The sequence below is a fragment of the Ochotona princeps genome, chromosome X (genome assembly GCF_030435755.1).
Source record: "Ochotona princeps isolate mOchPri1 chromosome X, mOchPri1.hap1, whole genome shotgun sequence".
NCBI classification, from domain to species: Eukaryota; Metazoa; Chordata; class Mammalia; order Lagomorpha; family Ochotonidae; genus Ochotona; species Ochotona princeps.
The window spans coordinates 51,800,945-51,821,824 of record NC_080865.1 but is presented as its reverse complement, the minus strand read 5'-3'; the positions used below and the strand labels follow the sequence as shown (position 1 = coordinate 51,821,824).

The following is a 20,880-nucleotide window of genomic DNA, read 5'->3' as shown; positions in this document are numbered from 1 at the left end:
AAATTAAAATAAAAATAATTTAAAGATACTAAAAATAAAAAAAAATTTTGAATCTTAACAGCCTAACTATGATGATGGATTTTTCTTTGTACTTTTCATAGTTTTATCATCTCATAAAAATGTATTTTCTGCCTAAACTTCATTGGCAGATTTTCTGAAAAGCTGGTGTTAGAACAAATAGCAAACAAATATAAGAAAACAATAGATTATTGTCTCATCAGCTACTGAGTAGTATCTGTTACTGATACTTAGTTTGTACATCATCCCCCTGGTTTTTCAAGTAAGTCAGACAGAAAAGATGGCACAGATCACTAACGGATTGCTGAGTGAATTCAGGATTATTAGAAATTCTACTTCTGTGTGTTGTATATAAAATTAAGATGATATTTAGCATTTACCTTCAGAGTAATACACATTTAAGTGACATTAGCTATTGCAAAGTATGTTCTCACACTGCTCTACTCCTTCTATTCTTTCTGCACTTCAATTTGGTTACTTCTTTGTTTTTACTGATTTTCTGTGGAGGTCATTAATTCATTCTGTGTTGTCCTTTACACAGTCTGCTGTTAAACTTATCAAATGAGTCCTTAATTTCAGATACTGTGTTTTTCTTCTTTTTTTTTTTAAAGGAGATTTATTTACTTTTATTTGCGAGGCAGATTCACAGAGACAGAAGGAAAAACAGAAGAGGAAAAGAGAAGAGAACAAAGCCAGGGAGGGGAGGAGAGACCCTGTATCTACTGGTTCACTCCCCAAACAGCTGCGACAGCTGGAGCTGAGCGAACGGGAAGCCAGGAGGCAACCTTTCATTTGCTAGTTGACTGCTCAAATGGCCACACAACTAGGTCTGGGCTAGGAAACCAGGCGTCGGGAGCTTCACCCAGGGCTCCCACATGAGTGTAGGGACACAAGCACTCGGGCCACCATTGGCTGCTTTCCCAGGTACATCAGCAGGAAGGTGGAGGAGAAGCAGAGCAGCCAGGTCTTAAACTGGAGCCCATATGGGATGTAGCATCGCAGGCATCAGCTTTACATGCTACGCCACAAGCCTCGTCCCAATAATGGTATCTCCCAATACTGACTGAAAAGTTAGTGTCTACTAGACATTGCACACAGTGCTTTAAATGTATCCATTTAATCACCAAAAAACCACGTGAACTATTATTATCCCCCCTTTTATAGATAAGGAAACTGAGGTTTAAGTATTAGATAACATGCCTCAGGTATCAGTACTAGCAAGTTTTGAGTCTGGGATTAGATTCAAGTCTTCAAAATCCTGTACTTGTAATTAGTATTATTTCACATGTCATAGAAATAAAGACAAGGTGAATCCCAAAGCTAGGATATTAATTCTAGATGATACATGGTTGTAGATTGACTGCTTATGTCCATCAAAATTCCATATATTGAAAACATAGTTTCCAATGTGTTTGGTATTAGGATATAGAATTTTGGAAGATTATCAGCATTAGGAAAAGTGATGATAAAGACCTTGTCTTTTTAGAATGCTTTTGGTCACTCAAGAGAAGTAAGCAAAGGGCTCCATAATGCACATGACTAAAGGCAAGATACAACCTAGGAGGATCACAGTCCAACTCAAGCTGTAGTCCGCTCCATCTTCACAAAGAGAAAGGGGAACTGACATTTCGAAAACTGACCAGATATATTATGATCTTAGAGACCAAAATCTGTGTAACTTATCTTAAAAGAGAAATGATAGAAGAAAACAGTACAACTCTAATTGTTAAGTCAATGATAGTGTTTATAAGATAAAGAGGAAGAGAAGGAAGCTGAGAACAGAGGCCTAATACTAGTTTTAAATTAGATAACTTAGGTACAATTGAAAGAAGTCGAACTTTGGTGTCAAGAAAATCTAGGCTCTTAACACAGCATTGCTATTCACAAGGTACATGATTTGGGGCAAGTTACTTAAGCTCCTAGCATTTCAGTCCCTTCAGTATAAAATGGAAATAATTATCACTACACCACAGCTTGTTTTTTTTCCTCTTTGGATGAGAACTGAGTACCATGATACACTGAGGACAACAGAATAGTCTCTATACAGGGCAGATGGCACCATCACTCCTTAATTCCTAAGTTGGGCATATCTCCTTTGCAATAAGATAAAACAATGAACTGTATCACTCACATCATACAGATGGACGAACTTATGCAAATAAGTGATGTGAGTTTATATAAATATATTGGTGAAATGGTATAATTACTGTTGTGTTCCTTTTGATTGCAGAAACCATGGTAAGTATCTGCTTAGAAACCTTAAATTATCATGATGTGATCCTACAAATTGTTAATTACTAGTTAACTACTAGTTTCAAATATTAGAAAAGTTAATGTTATTACGATTGATGCTACTTGTACTATTTTTTCTAAAGATTTATTTATTTTATATAGGAAAGGCAGATATACAGAAAGGAAGAGATACAGAAAGGAAGAGAGACAGAGAGGAAGATCTTCTGTCCAATGATTCATTCCCCAAGCGGTCATAAAGGCCGGAGCTGAGCCGATCCAAAGCCAGGAGGCAGGAACTTCCTGCAGGTCTCGCATGCAAGGGCAGGGTCTCAAGGCTTTGGGCCGTCTGGGCCATCTTCCACTGCTTTCCCAGGCCTCAAGCAGGGAGCTGGATGGGAAGCGGGATGGCCATAGTTAGAACTGGTGCCTATATGGGATCCCAGCACATTCAAGGCGAGGACTTTAGCCGCCAGGCTACTGTGCTGGGCCCTATTTCTATTATTTGATGCTGAAAGTTCTCTGACAACTAAGCTGACTAAAACTATGGATGATGAAAACCAAGAGTGACAAGCCGAGTGACAGATAAAAAGCTTAAGAAGCGGAGGCTGAGATTCCCTTTGTAGATGTGACTCACACCTGTAAATTGATAGAACTCAGAAAGGCACATTTTCCTCTGCCTAACACAGTAGTTCACATTTATAAAGTGGTATTAAATGCTTCACTCCATCAACCTGTCACTGCTAATCTAAACGCCCACACAGAAAGCCCTGTATTATCAACTATGTGGTAAATTTAAAAATTGTACCTAAGCACTTCATAAACTTAACAGAAATATAAATTACAGATGTGAGAATGAGAAAACATTTATGTAGAAAACACATAAATAAGTTGAAACTACTAATCAGAATACAATCAAAGTACTTAAAAAGTGAATGAAATAGAACTTGAATTATTCCAAACAAACCTGAGGTGAAGTCTGTTTTGGTTTTGGTTTCAGAAGTAAGTTCTCCTGACAAAGGCACTGAGTGTTTCAGGACATGAGTTGTTTTTCCAGGTGCTTCTGTCTCGGCCGACCTTTCCAGCTGTTTCTAAGGGGGGGGGGGGGAAATTGCGTGAATAAGCAACTCATCATACTGAGAGAATAAAATCTCCTTAAAAATACGCAGACTAAACCATTACGATTTCTTCATCTCCTTGCATTCTATTCTTGACCAGTGCCAAGCAGCCCCATCACTAGCCAACCCCCATCCAAATCAAATGCAAAGTCTATCTTTTGGGGTCATTTAAACCCTACCTTAGCTTTTACTTTAGCTTCTGGCAATGACTCTTTTTTATCTGTTTTTGTCCACCATGTTTTAAGTGCTTCATAAAATTGCTGGCTTGTAGCATATGCCTTTTTCCCAGTTACCTATTTAAAGCAAAAAGGGAGTCAAGTAACACATATGTTCAAAAGTTAAGACACATTGAAAAACTAATCACTGCCTAGGAATACTCAAGTCAGAATCCCCAGTGAAGATTTAAATCTCTAAATCATATAACATAAAGCACCACTTTTGAATTTTGTATGATAAAATTAGGTGCCTAAAGAAAACACCTAAATAATTTGGATCACATCATAACATGCAAATTTTAAATTATAACCAGTGTTCTTAAAAGTTATTTTTCAACTGTAATAAGGCAGGATTGAAAATTGCAAAATCTTACAGATCTGAATCATGATGGTGGCTGAGTAAAAGGCTCTCTCTCTGCGGAGACAGAAAGATGAATGGCTGTACACACACCAAACCACCTCGCGAGCTTGATAGGCCCCAATGCTTAGACTTGCTTTAATAGTAAGAAAAGTCCCACTGAAGAAAACAGGAAAGAGTTGCCTGTGGTACCCCTCCCCCAGCTCCAAAGCGTGGGACAGGGAGAGGGAGACTGAAATACATTCCAGTGCCAAGGCTGGTATAGGAAAACACTCAGTTGGACTGAGGCCCCCTACCCTGGCTGCCAGGCCCACACCTATGGAGGGAAGATTTGGAGCTTTCACAGCCAGGTAGTCTCTGCCACCCTTTCATCATTTACAGAAAGCTGAACTCCAGCCCTGTGGAGAGGTCATGAGAGGGACTCTGGATAGTCCTTGCAATTCAGAACTGGGCCCAAAGTGCTGAAACCTAGCATCTGCACAAAGCCCATAGGCCTCCAGCCCCCACCTGATGCTCCTGGACGGAGCCTCAGGAAACCTGAGCTCAGGGTCAAGACTCATTTGGGCACCTGTCACTGCTGCCACCTAGCTAACTTGGTGGACACACCCAGGATGTTGTAAAGGCCCTCTGAATGTGGGAGTCAAGCGTGACCAGGCTGGGTTAGTCTAGGGGGTCACAGTGCCTTTATCACTCTGACATTAGACAGCAAAATGTCACAAAACCATGTCTTGGGATTAGGTACTAGGCTGTTAAAATCCAACCCTGGACTGATTCTAACAGACAGATTCAACCCTGGACAGATTCATTGTTGTGGACAGTCTGTGGCCACAGATAAGTGGCAGAAATGGGGAACCCATCTTCCATCTACTGGTTCACTCCCTAAATAGCTGCAATAGCTGGGGCTAGGCTGGTAGCCAGAAGCTTATTCCAAGTATCCCTCATGGGTGGCAGGGGCTGAATCATTTAGGCCATCCTCCATTACTTGCCCAGGAGCATTAGAAGAGAGCTGGAGTAAAAGTGGAGCAGCCGGGACAGGAGCCAGCACCACCATGGGAATCTAGCATCATAGATGGTATACGTAGTGTTGCAAGGATGAATCAGTATAAACCTAACAACAATGGACCTAGGCTAAATCACAACTTAGGGTGCTATCCAGTGTTGAAATAGTAGACATATCCATAGGTTCAGGGAATATAAACAGATTGCTTAGAATCTGTGCAATAGCCACAAATGAAGTCAAATTATTATAACTCATCCTTCACATTCAGACAATGTTGCACACCAACAATTAACAAATGCTTTCAGGGAAACACAGCCATACCTAAAGAGTTTTGTTTTTCTTAAAACAAAACAGTGCCAGGAAACAATAAGCTAGGGACTAAAATTTCCAAATGATCAAGATTTCAAAATAATCATTGTTAGAACATGCAACAAAAGTCAAGAGAACACAGCAAGCTGCTTATACATTGCAACAGATAAATTGAGAAAAAGATGGAAGTAATAAAATGAAATCAGCAGAAATCCTTCCACTGACTGAGAATACCAAGTGAAATTCAACACACAATAGAAGGCATGGGTAGAACAGATCAAGCAGGACAAAGAACCACTGGGCTTGCAGACAGGCTATTCAAAAATACACAATGGGGGAGAAAAAAGACTCAGGAGGAATGAAGAAGGCTTACAGGAAATACAGTAAACTATGAAAAAAGGAAAACGTTTTAGACATTGGGTTTAAAAATGTAATTGAAAATGCCAAAGGAGTAACAAACATATTCAGAAACATAATGATAGAAAACTTTACAAACATAGAAAATATTACATGTATTCAGGTTCAGGAAGGTCAAGGGTCACAAGTAAGATTCAACTCAACTGTCTATCCCAATATATATTATAATCAAACTTTTGAAGATGATAGAAAAAGACCAGATCCCCACAGCTGCAAAAAAACAAATAATAAAATTTCCTTAACTGCAGATTTTTTTTTAAAAAATTGTAGTCCAAAAGACTTTCACAGTACTTAAGAAGAAAAAGTCAACCGAAAAAACTGCTCCGGTAAACCTATCCTTCAGATAAGGAGAGAAAAAGATGTTTTTAGACTAACAAAAGTAAAGAGAACTTATCATCATCAGATCTGTAATCAAGAAATATGAAAGAAAATGATGTTAACAAGACAGAAGAAAATATAAGGTAGAAACCTTAATGGCAAAAATAACTATGTAAACAATTTCAGAATGCTTCAATATTATAAACATGGCATATAAACCAGTTGTATCTTTCTGTGAAAACAAAAATAATAACATTAAAATGTCAAGAGCAAGGTTATATTGAACTAGGTCAAATGTAAATTCAAAACTTCAAAAGGCAGGAAAGAACGGACCACAAATATAGCTATTATTAGGATTTTTATGCTTTTGTTTTTTTCTCTTTCCCTATCTTTAGTCAGAATTAAGATATGATTTATGGGCCTGGTGCAGTAGCCTAGTGTCTAAAGTCCTCGCCCTGCATGCACTGGAATCCCATATGGACACCAGATTGTATCTTGGATGCTCCACTTCCCTTCCAGCTCCTTGTTTGTGGCCTGGGAAGTCAGTCGAGGACAATCCAAAGCCTTGGGACCCGGTACCCACGTGGGAGACCTGGAGGAAGCTTCTGGCTCCTGGGTTTGGATCAGCTCAGCTCTGGCCGGATACGGCTACTTGGGGGAATGAACCAGCAAGATGGGAGATATTTCTGTCTCTCCTTCTCTCTGACTTTTCAATAAAAATAAATAAATCTTTAAAAATATATTAACATTTAAAATATTTGATTATGGACAAAAGAGGTCTTTTAAAAGTCTCATGGTAACCATAAAGCAATAACTGTGACGTGGCCCAGCCAGCTGTTGGTTAGCACCCTTTGACAGGTTAACTGACAGTGGACAGAGTTTCCAAACCTCACCCTTCTGACCTCCTCTTGTGCCATTCAACTTAATTGACAGCGTGGAAATGGCGCACACCTGCCCTCTCCTGCCTCCTATTGTGCTTGGTTAGCTAGTTAACCACATACAAGAAAACTTTGGGCTCCAGTAGCTCCCTTCCTGCCTCCTCCACTTAGTAATTGAATACATGGAAACTTTGTTCCGTACAGTTCTCAATCTGATTGGAAGATGAAAGCTTAAAAAGCCATGACTTCTGCTGAATGGCACAGTGGCTCCTGGAGTGCAGTGAGAGCTGCTGTCACCAAGTTTGGGAAATAAAGACTCCTCCTAATGTCCTTCAATTGGGTCTGGTGTGATCTCTCTTGCACTCTGCAACATAACCTATAATAGATTTCCCCAAAGTAGAAAGCAAGTAATCAAACCATACCACTAGAGAAAAATCAGAAACCACAAATCAAGAGAGGAAGAAAGGAAAAAGCAAGAACTATAATTAAAAAATGAAGCAGTTATCCAACTGGCAATAGTAAGATTCCACCTATCAATAATTACCTTAAGTGTTACAGTCTAAATTGTTCAGTTAAAAGACAAGGGGTGGTAGACTGGATAAAAAACAGAACTTAACTGCTGCTTATAGGAAGCCCTACTCACCACTCCCTCCAAATCTAAGATATTTGTAAACTTCATTAAACTCTAGATTTCAGAACATATCATTTCAACAGTCTTTTCACCCAGAAATGACATATATAAAATACTCAAATTTCTTTTAAATGCCCCTCATATATAAATGAGGTCAAAAGTATTTGCCTTTCTGTATTTAGTTTATTTCACTGATAACATCCTTCATGTTCATCTTTGACAGAACAGTAGTTTCCTTCTTTTCCTAGCAGAACAACATTCCTTTGTATATAGGCATTCATTTACCCATGATGAATACTTCGGTTGTTTCCCATCTTAGCTAATGTGAACAGTACTACAATGCACATGAGGGTACAACTATCTCAAGATGCTGATTTCCCTGAATAAAAGTGGAGAGTAAAACAGTGGTTACTAGGTGCTGGTGGTGATCAAATGAGGACAACATTAGCATAATAAGGACAAGTTGACTAAAGGGCACAAACGTAACTAACAAATTCTGCAATCTACTGTACAGCACAGGGGGTAGCGGCTGTTATTTGGATTGTGGTAATCTACACAATATATGCACATATCAGATCATCATGTTGTGTATGTTGAACACATCCAGTGTTTGCCAAGTATTTTTTAGTTTAATTTTTTTAAAAAAATTTATCTTATTTGAAAGACAAAGTTACAGAGAGATTGAGACAGGAAATTCTTCCATCTGCCAGTCCACTCCCCAATGGCTGCAATAGCCAGAGCTGCTCTAGTCCAAAGTCAAAAGCCAAGAACTTCATCCAGGTGTCCTGCAAGGGTACAAGGGTACAGCAACTAGGTCCATCTTGCACTGCCTGCCCAGACATATTAGCAGGCAGCTGGATCAGAAGTGGAGGAGCCGGGACTCACACCAGCATTTAAATAAGATGCCAGCGTCACAGGTGGTCCCTTATATGTTATTCGATGAAATTACTTCATTTGCTTATTTGAAAGGTAGAGAGACATCTTCCATCCACTGGTTCACTCCTCATAGACTTGCAACAGGCAATGCTGGGCCAGACCAAAGTCAGGAGCCCGGAACTCAATCTGGTGGTCTCTGGTGGCAAAGACCTGAGTACTTGAGCCATCTCCAATACTTCATAGGATGTGTATAAGCTGGGATTCAGAGCATTTCTGGAGGAGCTGGGACGCAAACCAAGCACTCCAATACGGAATGTGAACACCCCATGTACTATCTTAAGCCACCATAACAAACTTATGCTCCTTCTCAGCAAAGTTTAATAATTTTTTTAGAAACCAAGCCTTTTCAAAAGCAGAATATTTGTTATTCTTTATGTAATTTAATAGCAGAATTCCATGAGGAAAATTATAAAAAGCAAGGAGTATTTCCATTTTGAAGTACATTTTCAAAATCATGACTAACCAGAGTGGGACATTTATTTTTTACCTACAATGTCATGATACACTTAAGCAACAGGATGATGGACTTTTGAGCGTTGCTGAGTGACTACACTATTGTAATACTACGCGGGGGGGGGGAAGCAGTTGCTGGCAGAGGGGATGGTGAGGTGGAAGCGGAAATCCCTGAGCCTATGGAACTACATTATGAAAAATAAGAATTAAAAAAAAAGCTTTTGGACTATATAGAGTCTTAACCTTTCTTTTTGTATCAGATTCCGTGGAGAATTTCTTGAAACCAATGTGCCTTTTCCTTTTGTGTATCTCCCAAATGGGCTGGTATTTTGGGAGAGGAGGTTAAAACTACTGCCTTCAATTCTGGCATCCCCTGTGGACACCAGTTTGTGCAGTGGCTGCTCCACTTCCAATCCAGCTCCCAGCTAATGCACCTGGGCAAGCAGTGGAAGATGGTCCAAATGCTTGGACCCGAATTCTGACATGAGAGACTCAGAAGAATCGTCTGGCTCATGGCCTTGGTCTGGCCTAGTGCTAGCCTCTGCGACTGTTTAGGGAATGAATCAGCACATGGAAGATCTCTCTCTCTCTCTGTAACTCTGCCTTTCAAATAAACAAATGTTTTAAAAAAAAGAACTCCAAGTTTTAGAAAATATATAGACATATAGTACAAAATCTCTTATTTGACATCTATTTAAAAGTTTCCTGATTAAATAAATATTTTTTTAAATTATGATCACTAATGCTCAGAGTGCTCAACATTTATCATAGTAGGTATTCTTGAATACACCAAGGTACTCCTACTTTCACAAGTTAATTTGTCTTCTTACCAAAATAACTGCAAAGCCTCTATATCAGTTTTGCTTGTAATTAAATAATTTAAACATACAATAAAAACTATAATTGCTTCCAGGCAAATTAAATTACATGCCAAGTAAAGACTCAAAAGTCAATGGCTTAAAAAAAATGCTGTGTAATTAGAGGTAACCAAGATAACTGTGAAATATTGGGAGATATTTTAAAAGCTGAAAGGTTTTGTTTCTTATTAAGTGTTCAGGCTATGTTAAAGAAATCTAAATAGGAAATCATTGAAGATATATCACAATTATCCCTCACTGTAAGATATTTTGAGTCTTCCTATCAGAAGACCAATACATAAAAATCATAAAGCTAGAGTTAAGACTACACCTGATAGACTATTTTATTACAAAATACAGGGGACAATGCGGAGGTGGGTGGAAAGAAGGGAATGGGGAGGATGGAGGAAGCCCTATGCCTGCGAAATTGTAAAATGGAAACTAAGAATAAAAACAAAGAAAAGCTAAATACAGGAAGGTCAATAGAAATTTGTTTTAGTTTGGAATAAAATTTTGGACATACATTTTAAAATATGTATTTATATACATTTTTATATCACTTCCTACTTCAATGTTTTCAGTTGATTATTATTACCCTTGACGAGGTCAAATTAGAAGGTATCCACCAAATACACACATTTTTCATATAGTTTTAGATGGCAGAGCGGGTGAACACAGACTTTTCATCATTAATCTTGCGTTAAGAAACCATGTACTCTATATATTCTATTCGGCCAAATATTACACATGATATTCGTATACATAGTTTAAACAAAAGCGATGTTTTTAACATTAGAAACATAACAATTACTGTTTATCCTACAAGATATTTTTGGAATTAATTTTTTCTTAAAGTGCAATAATTCCTTTGTGGGCCTGACAGGATCGCTTAGTAGCTAAATCCTCACCTAGCACATGCCAGGATCCATATGGGTGCCACTTTGTGTCCTGGCAGCTCCACTTCCCATCCAGCTCCATGCTTGTGGCCTGGGAAAGCAGCAGAGGACGGCTCAAAGCCTTGGGACCCCATACTCATGTGGGAGACCTGGAAGAAGCCCCTGACTCCTGGCTTCAGTTCGGCTCAGCTCCAGTCATTGTGGCCACTTTGGGAGTGAACCAGCAGATAGAAGATTTTTCTCTCTGTCTCTCCTTCTCTCTGTAAGTCTGCCTTTCATTAAAAATAAACAAATCTTTTTTTAAAAAAAAAATCTTTGTTTTTCCTTTTGTTAAAGTAAAATCTTTTATTTCGAAAAATAAAATAATACTATGGCCTCATACTCATCTATTTAGTCAACCATTTTTTTTATCTTTACACATGAACAGAAACATGTCTAGAACATTCTAGCAAATATTGACTGATATTGTACAGATGAAGGTATTTTAGGTAGGTAGTTGCTTTTTTTCCCCCTCAACTTTTCTGTAATACTTATTTCAAAATAAGCAGGTATCATCATCTACTAAGAATTCTAACAAAGGGCAGGGAAGCAAGGAGCCAGATACGCCCTGGCAAGACTGTCACTGAAACTTCTCTGGGACACACTGTCCTATTTGCCAAATGAGAAAACATGGATGTGAATTGAAAATGGGCATAAAGTTTTGTTTGGGTACAAACCTCTTGTTAAATGGCTAACTCTTATGCAAATTGTTAAGAAACCATTTTTTAAAATTAGTTTATTATTTTATCTATCAACTCTCTCAATTATAACACGATTTAAAGAGTACTGTTCTCTTCCTTTGTTATAAGGTTCACACCTCCATCACTTAATAACCTACATAGTACACCATATCCTTGACATTCCCAAAATACTGTATAGGCAATTTTAGCTACATCAATAATTAAAGCGATGCAGTGATGACAATACAAGTACAGAAAGCTCTTCTAGCAACACTTTATACGGCTTTGAGTGTGAGAAGAAAATGTTAAATGTTGATAAGAGATTAAGAAAAGAGGGGAAAAGTGCATATCTCACAGTTCTCTTCCATGTTAATACATATGTGTTAAAAATGTTAGCAAAAACTGTTGAAGTCAGGATAATCTTTGGATTTGTAGGTAAGCTCACAAGAAAATAACAAAACAAGTATAACAAACATTTATGGTAGGTGTTTCTTTATTGCAGGTGGTTTCCAAATTGAGTTTGTATATGTGTGTGGATTATTTTATCTTCAAAAAGCTCTGTAATGTATCAACCCGGTGTTTCTTACGTTATGTTAATTTGCTGAACTGAACAGCTGCCAGCAGGTGCAATTCTCTCTTAATTAAAATTTGAATTTTATATAGCTCAACAATGGAGAAGTATTTCTCCCCATAAATTCTAATTCAGTGTCTCTGAACTTAATCCTCAAATCTGCATTTATATTGTTGTATTATATTTAAACAAATCATCCCATTTATTTGTGATGATCATGTAATTAAGAATGCATTTACCAGGCTGAGATGCTAATGTGATTATATCAGCATAAGAAATGATACCACCAACTATATGTCTCTGAAAATTAAATGTTGCAGATGCTGTGTGACATTTAAATATTGTCACACTGAAAGTTAAAACAAATATGGAAAGGTTGTTATAGTACAGAAAGAACTTACCTTTGCAATTATTACTGATTGAACTGGGTAGCAAACAGTTGCTCCTAAAGCGGTCATTCCCAATGGATAAGCAATTTTCTTAAATCTGGAACCTTATAAAATTCAAACAAATTATTAAATTCCAAACAGATGCCATGAAAGACCTGATGGGATTGCATGACAAGGTTTATCTTTGGCCCCAGTCCCACTTAAAGCCAACTCCCCAATTAAATTACTCTTTAGGTAATATTAATCAACATGCTAGCTAAAATACCCTTAAGGATCTTAACTCGATGAATTTCCTTTAGCCACCACATCCAATTTAAGAAAAGCGTTCTTCTTCTACTATTGATAACTACCTACACTGATAATTTTCTTCTTTTTTAAAGCTATATATTTTTTCCATGTCTAGGAAGTCCAAAATTGTAATCACATTTTTTAAAAGTATCTAATAAAGCATGGTGATATAGAGAATTTCTACTATCATGACATAATGTTAAAGTGAAATGGACTATCTCTTATGTGTCCTTTCTTGATTAAGTACTTGAAGGTGAATGACCCAACTAACTAATCAGCTAAAGACTTTTAAAAGTATATAATTCCTTCATGTCACTGATTTAGAATAATAAGGCAACAGTATCTGCCAAGTAAGCTGACATAATTAATACAGTTCTAAGAGTTCCTTAAGTAAGTACCTATGAGTCATTTTCATTTTTTTTTAGACAGCAAAATCTTTTCCAAAGAAAAGTTTTAAAATAGAATCTCACTAAGAACTTCATATTGGGCCCGGCACAGTAGCCTAGCAGCTAAACTCCTCGCCTTGAACACGCTGGGATCACATATTGGTGCCGGTTCTAGTCCTGGCAGCTCCACTTCCCATCCAGCTCCCTGCCTGTGGCCTGGGAAAGCAGTGGAGGACAGCCCAAAGCCTTGGGACCCTGCACCTGTGTGGGAGACCTGGAAGAGCTCCCGGCTCCTGGCTTTGGATTGGCTCAGCTCCAGCTGTTGCAGCCGCTTGGGGAGCAAACCATTGGACTTCAGATTTTCCTCTCTGTCTCTCCTCCTCTCCATGTATCTGCCTTTCCGATAAAAATAAATAAATCTTAAAAAAAAGGAACTTCGATATTATAAAATCAATAAAGTTGCACCTTCTCTGTTTTCTGGCTAGGAAGCTCAGTATTGAAGCCTGTTCATGTGGCTTTCCCTTAAAACCTTCATGGAATGCTACATTCTGAGTTGCAAATTCAGTCCTAGCTCAGATTCACTCAGTTCAAAATAAGAGGTATCCTGAATGCTTGTCTAGGTATCCTGGTCTTTGTGAACACAACCACAATAATTAGAAAGTGTATTTTTTCGAATTGGGGTAAGAATTTTGGTTATGCAAAAGAGCTTTTAAGATGCCTAACTTTGAAAGGAAATAGCCTATCTGGCATAATCTGCAAACAACTTTGTCACTTAGGGAAGGTAAAAATAAGACATATTTGTTTGTTTGCTCTTAGTATTAGTAAGCAGGCTTTCTATAATCATGTCCACTCTGGAGCCAGGTAGAGGGAGTTAAGCAGGCTGGGTCAACCTCAACTTTCCTTTAGATTTACACTCTTGTTTGTGTTCTGAGGGAAAAGAGTCTAGGCTTGTTAAAACATATCCTAAGTTGTTTCTATTTTCTAGTCCTGCTCACTGATAACCTACTGTCTATACTTTGGTTCTTGATTTTTCTAGTCCTAGTATCTCCTAATGTAGATTATTTAACTCCACCAAATTCCTAATTGTGCTGCTCCTAAACGTGGTAGGTGGCAAATTTCCCTTCATGCTATATGTACTCTTTTGCTGATAGGAGAAGCCAATTTGCAAGAAAATAAACTTCATTTGGGTTCATTAGCCCAATAACAATAATTAAGGAAAGATTCTAGACAAAGCCCGTTCCTTAGTAGCTATGTATTCAGTGCTATTAAGCCCGCAAGGGAACACCTTTCTCAAAACCTCCGCGGTATAAGAGGGAAGATGAAACTAAGATCTTTCAAACTTTTTGAACATGACTCGTATTACAGAATAAATTTTATGAAGATCTTTAAAAAGTTAATGGCAAACGTGCAACATCTTTTACATTTCATATTTCCCCCTCAAACTGAAGCCTCCATATACATTAAAATCTATAATACACATTCATCGAAACAAGATTTACAGAACAAGTATATATGTAAATACTTGCATTTTTTAAATAAAATATTTCCTGAGATCTGCTATGTTTATATCCCCACCTTATGGTAGGTTGAAGCCTGCAGTTTGAAAAACACTATGTTACATTATTCTAGTTCTGACATCTGGAACTTGGTGAATTACCTAAGGACCAACATTTTCTCTTACAAGAGGATCATAAGTTTCTTACTGAAAAATTAGGTAATGCATGCTACACATTTTCACTTAAAATTTAATTTTGAGTCTGCTGCACGGTAATCTTTGTTTCCAATTATTTCTTGCTGAACAATTTATAGAAAAAATACTGTTTTTGCTGCATCCTGTATGTTTTGCTGTTTTTGTTTTTATTTTCATTTCTTCCTAATTGTTTCTTTTCTCATGTTCAATTCATCACTGGATTATGGATTGCACAGTGACATCACTTTACCCAAGAGGCTTTTGTGTTTTCTTTCTTTCACCCATGCGTCAGTTATTCAGTGGCATGTTTTTTTGACTCCATGGTGCTGTAAATTTTTTGTTTTAACTTCATATCTGTTGTTGACTTTGTTTCGTGGCTTCTCATTTAAGAGGATGTATAGTGATGGCATAATAGAGACTATCATATTCAGATGTGAAGCTAAAATGCAGTATGCATCCCTACTTGCAAATCAAAAATGAACTCCCAGTGAAACTGTTGGACATATATAGACAACAGGATGCTGGATTATTGGACATTACCTGTACCAGCAATGTCAGGGCACATTAAATGATGGACTTATGGACTTATGATTGCTTATGAAGGACTGTACTATTGTAATGGTATAAGGAAAAACAGTTGGGGGTAGGAATTTGGGAAGGGAGTAGGGAAATCCAGTCCCTATGGAATTGTACCAAAATAAATAAATAAATTAACTATAAACATAAAAAGGCTACTGAAACTTACAATGCCATAAAGTTAAATAAATGCTACTGGATATTATAGTTCTTTTATACAGTTACTGTACATCCCTTAAATGAAGCCACAAAATAAAATCAATTACAGGTAAAAATAAGAAATTAATGCCATGAAGTTAAATAACGTGCTATTGAGTGACTAATGTGTAGCTAAAGAAGTAAAATTTCTATTTTTCTTTCTGTTGTTGATTTTGTATTGTGGCTTTTCATTTAAGGGGATGTATAGTAACTGTGAAATGGAGACTATCATATCCAGATATGAGGATACAATGCAGTATGCATCTCTACTTCTAGACCAAAGATGGACTCCCAATGAAACTGTTTGCTATATCTTGACAATAGGATGCTGGACTCTCTGCCATTGTCCATGCCTGCAATGATACACATATGACTGTGTATGAAGAACTGTACTATAGTAATAATATAAGTAAACTCAGTAAGGGGGGATGGAATTGGGGTGGGGTAAGGGAAATCCCAGTGCCTATGGAACTGTATCATGAAATGATAATAATAATAAGAATAAGAATAAGAAGTAGTATAATTTTTGAAAAGACTATTGGATAAAACAAAACAAATTCAATTAGATGTTGCTTATATTTTAGAATTAGGAATGGGAAACAGAAAGGTATTAATGCAAGTGGACTTTGAGCCATTCATGGGAAATTCACATTATTTTTATATGTGATTTTCCTTTAACTTTCTGAAACACCTAGGGGTAGACAATGGAGAGAGGAAGCATGGTTAGAGTGGGACACTGAAATGTTCTAATTACACAGAGGTTTTGGATCTAATCAAACATACTTGACACAAGGCTGCTTTTAGGACTACATCTGGACAATGTATCACAAAAGTTTCTGACCTCAGATTCTAGACTAGTTCAAAGTATCCTTCTCACCATATGTAATTTAATTTGAAGATAATGGCTAACAACTGGAATATGGACAGAACGAATAGGAGATGACCAGAAAGGCTACCAACTATAGAGCTATACAAACTTGGTAAGGGTTGGTCCAGGAGGGGAATCAGTATGGTCTACTAAGAGGGTTTTCCATTTTCAGAGGTAGGAGATGTCAAATGCAAAATTTACCATGTGCTTGATATACAAATATGAGGGTACTTTAGGAAATAGAGTTAAAACATAAGGTCACATTGGTACAAGAATTGTTGAAATCCATGCCCAGTTTTTTCATAATACACTTTTCCATGAATATTTTGAAAACTTCTGTATGTATATACTTTTTTACACCACAATCAATTTTATTTTTAATTCCATTTTCCAAGAAATTTTTTGAAATACCCTGTGATGTGCTTTTTCTTAAATCCTTGCTTCCATTCTAGAAGTCTGGAACTTTGGTAATGCTATATAGTATCTATGCAAATCAGCTTTCAATAACATCTTGATCACTCAGCTTCTAATGAGCTTGCCTCAATGACAACATCTTACATTAACACAACTCATTACTGCAAGTGTTGAGCACAATTTATACAATTCCACTAGGCAAAATTCTAGGAAGTTTGCATATGGTTTCCTCTAAACTTCACCCTATGTGCCTTCTCCCTTTACTGATTTTACTTAGCATCCATTCAGTGTAATAAACTTCACCCATGAGTATTACTAAACCTCATTGAAGTCTTCCTACCTAATCAATGAAACTGGAAGTATACTGAGTACCAGAAAGAAAGAATGGTAAATTTGACAAAGACAACAGGTACAAAGAGCAAAGAAACAAAAACATATGAAGTCTCTTGCTGAATTAACATAGTAAACTGAGTTTTCTACATTCACAAATTGCATTCCAACTTGGCTAATGACAGTCAACCAAGAGGTCTAGGATATCCTTATCTTTGTCTCAAACTCTCAATGCAGCCCCGGTATATGAGTGATCATGACTAGGAGAAGAATATTAGTGAGTCTTACTACATTTATCCACATTAGTATAAGGCTTTCAAGGCCTTTTGGTAGTTATAGACTATACCAGGTATAGCATCATATAACTACCACTGTAATCAGGATATAGAACAGTTACATCATTCCTAAAAAATAACTCATGGCATCCATTTGTAATTCCATTCCTTATTCCTAAAGCTGAAGCACAACTAACCTTGCTCCCGTTAGTTTTTTCTAGAAGGTTATCTAAAGTAAATCATATACAGACTTTTTTTTCCTGTCAGATTAATCAAGACAGCACATGAAAAGAGCATTATTTCTTTAAATGGATGTGTTAGTCTACTTCGGGGTGATTATCAAGAGCTACTGTAAACATTTGTACACTGGCTTCCCATTTCTCCAGAGTACAATACCCAGAAGTAGAATTACTAGGTTATATGGTACAATGTGTTTGTACAATGTGTAACTCTCAAACTATTTCCCAGACTGCTTGTCCCATTTCTCATTCTTACCTATACTGTGCATGAGAGTAAGCTGCTCTCTATTCCTGACTACAGTTGGTATGGTCAGCCTTCATAATTTTTTTCTTTTTATTTAAAGATTTTATTGTTATTGGAAAGCTGGATATACAGAGAGGAGGAGAGACAGAGAGGAAGATCTTCCATCCGATGTTTCACTCCCCAAGTGAGCTGCAACGGGCCGGTACGCGCCGATCCGATGCTGGGAACCAGGAACCTCTTCCAGGTCTCCCACATGGGTGCAGGGTCCCAAAGCCTTGGGCCGTCCTTGACTGCTTTCCCAGGCCACAAGCAGGGAGCTGGATGGGAAGTGGAGCTGCCGGGATTAGAACTGGCACCCATATGGGATCCCAGGGCTTTCAAGGCGAGGACTTTAGCCGCTAGGCCATGCCACCAGGTCCAGCCTTTATAATTTTAAACATTTCAATAGGTATGTCACTACATCTCACTGTAATTTTCATCTGCAGTTCTCTTATGACTAATAATGCTGAGAGTATAAAGTCTGTATAAAACCAGACCCAGCATACAACTGAATCTAAAACTTTCAGCGACTGCATGGCACAGCGGGTTAGGCTACCACTTTGCAATGTGGTCATTCCATATGGGCACCAGTTGATGTTTCAGCTGCACCACTTCCAAGGCAGCCCAAGTGCCAGAGGCCCTGCCACCCACGTGGGCGATTCAGATGGAGTTCCAGACTCCTGGATTCAGTCTGGCACAGGGCCAACTGCTGTAGCCACTTGGGAGTGACCCACTGGGTAGCAAATCTCACTCCCTCCCCCCTACTTCCCACTGTCTCTCACTGAACTCTTTCACACTTTTCAAATAAATTAACAAATTTTACAAAAGCTAAACAATTTACATGATCACTTATGTTGATAATACACAATGCGATTTTTTTCATGACAGCAAAATTCAAAAATGGCGCAAAAATGCAGAATACAGTTTTTAAAACACTACCTTTTCTTGCTGAAATCACGCCTGCCAATCCTGAAGCTGTAATCACTCCAATTTTTGGAAGAAAATCTCGGGGAGGATTCTTCAGATACACATATGCATCTTAAGAAATCAGTTTAAAATTAATATAAATGACAGATTACAACTGGGCATTCAGTATATCTATATCATAAAAACTTGAAGATATTTATTAAAATCATAGTAGATGACAGTTTAAAAGAGCAATGCAAAATTATCATTTTGAGTAACAAAAAGCTACCCACAATGCTTACTTATTACAAAATAAAATCTTCCTTCTATAGCTGATGTAATAATACTTGTTTTCTTAGTTACGTAGGTGAATAATACTTTTTAACAGAGATATATGATGCCAGAACACACAACTCAGTATGAATGACTACAAAGGTAGATTTCTGACTGTGTCTGTATTATAGCCATATAATGAACATCCCTCCACCCTTATCTGTTCAAACACCGGTAGGATTCAATATTGACATACTTTATTAAAGTTCATTGAACAACAGCTTAGAGATACACACACCTACTAGACCTTGCTTGTCAGTGTTCTCCAATAACCTCACAGCAGCATGGTTCTTGGTGTTAATCGTGATTAGCAGGAGAAGAGAGCCAGGACAAACAGAAGAATGGGCAAAACTCCAGATGCCTTGGCTTTATAAATATTTAAGTTGTTTTTGATTTCAAAAATAACAGTTTTCTATCCTAGGTGACTAGTTGTGGTAATCACATTTAATTCTATTCTTAAAGATTAATGAAGGGTATCATTTTGAAGTAATTCTTAATGCACTAAATAATGATAATTAAAATTCAGGTCATCAACATCAAGGAGACATTTAAAACTTTAGCTGATCTTTCTGTCCCTATTTTGACCTATTTAGAACCAGTACCAGACAAGAATATTAGTTAGCTATATTAGCAAGCGATACCTACTGCAGAAAACAACCAGCAAGCTAATGAGTCAAAAATTGCTTTTAATATTAGCTTAAATATTTTACAGTGATTGATTATATAATATCCTAGCAATTAATAGCGAAGTATATATTTTAACAAGTAATACCCACTTATATTAATAGGAATTGGAGATGATTTTTTGATTTATAAGCATATAATATGGATTTTATAGCCAAAATAGAACTTCTAATGTAGGCACTCGCATTTTCTAGTTATGTGGCCTTGGTAACCTACTTTAATCTTTCCAAACTTAGTTTCTTACCCTGTAAAATAGAAATAACTATAATATTAACACAAAGAATTGTTACAATAATTATTTAAATTATGTTAAGTATTTTGTTCAATGCCTTAGCATATAATAAATGGTCATTTAGCTAAATAAATGGTATATATTATTCCTGTTATCATTATCAATACTATTAATATATTACCAATAAACTACAATATGTAGTATCTTTTAAGTAGGAGAAAGTTTGATAATGGATAATATATCTTTCTCATATTTAAATAGTCCAACTTAAAGACACAACAGGAATTGTGATGATGACAACTAAGCTACCTACTGCAATACCAGCATCTCAAATCCCACTGGAGCTGGTTTGTGTCTCAGCTAATCCAGTCTGGATTCAGTCCCCCGATGATGCACCTGAGAAACCAGTGGAAGATGACCCAAGTGCTTAGGGCCCTGCACCCATGCGGGAACCATGGCAGAAGCTCCTGCTCCTGGCTTCAGCCTTGTCTTACCCTGGCTGTTGTGGACACTTGGAGAGTGAAATAGCAGATGGAAAGTTGATCTCTCTCTCTCTCTCTCTCTCTCTCTGTAGGCATGTGTGTGCGTGTGTGTGTGTGTGTAACTCTTTTAAACAAAACAATAAAAGACACAATATAACATTTCTAATTATGAATAATTTACTCACCTTTTCCAAATTGCACTGTATCTGTTATCCCATTTTTCACAAAGACATAAACACTCTAAGCAAAAGAGGGGGAAAGGAAAAAAAGGACATGTACATTCCTGAAGCAGTTTATAATAAGGTAAAACAGATATAAGTTTATAATAAGTTTATAATAAGTTTATAATAAGGTAAAACAGCCCACATCTGTCTGAGCTGACTT

General features: G+C 37.3%; 1 protein-coding gene across 1 annotated transcript in view; it reads right to left on the bottom strand.

Annotated features, from left to right (window-relative positions):
* Positions 1-20,880, bottom strand: part of APOOL (apolipoprotein O like) — a 76,243-nt gene that overhangs the window by 6,366 nt on the left and 48,997 nt on the right. The window contains exons 4-8 of the mRNA XM_058658645.1: positions 20,682-20,736; positions 18,799-18,897; positions 12,325-12,416; positions 3,545-3,658; positions 3,215-3,332 (exon numbers count right to left, since the gene is read on the bottom strand). Coding sequence (XP_058514628.1) covers positions 3,215-3,332; positions 3,545-3,658; positions 12,325-12,416; positions 18,799-18,897; positions 20,682-20,736 — 478 coding nt within the window. The remainder of the gene's footprint in view (positions 1-3,214; positions 3,333-3,544; positions 3,659-12,324; positions 12,417-18,798; positions 18,898-20,681; positions 20,737-20,880) is intronic.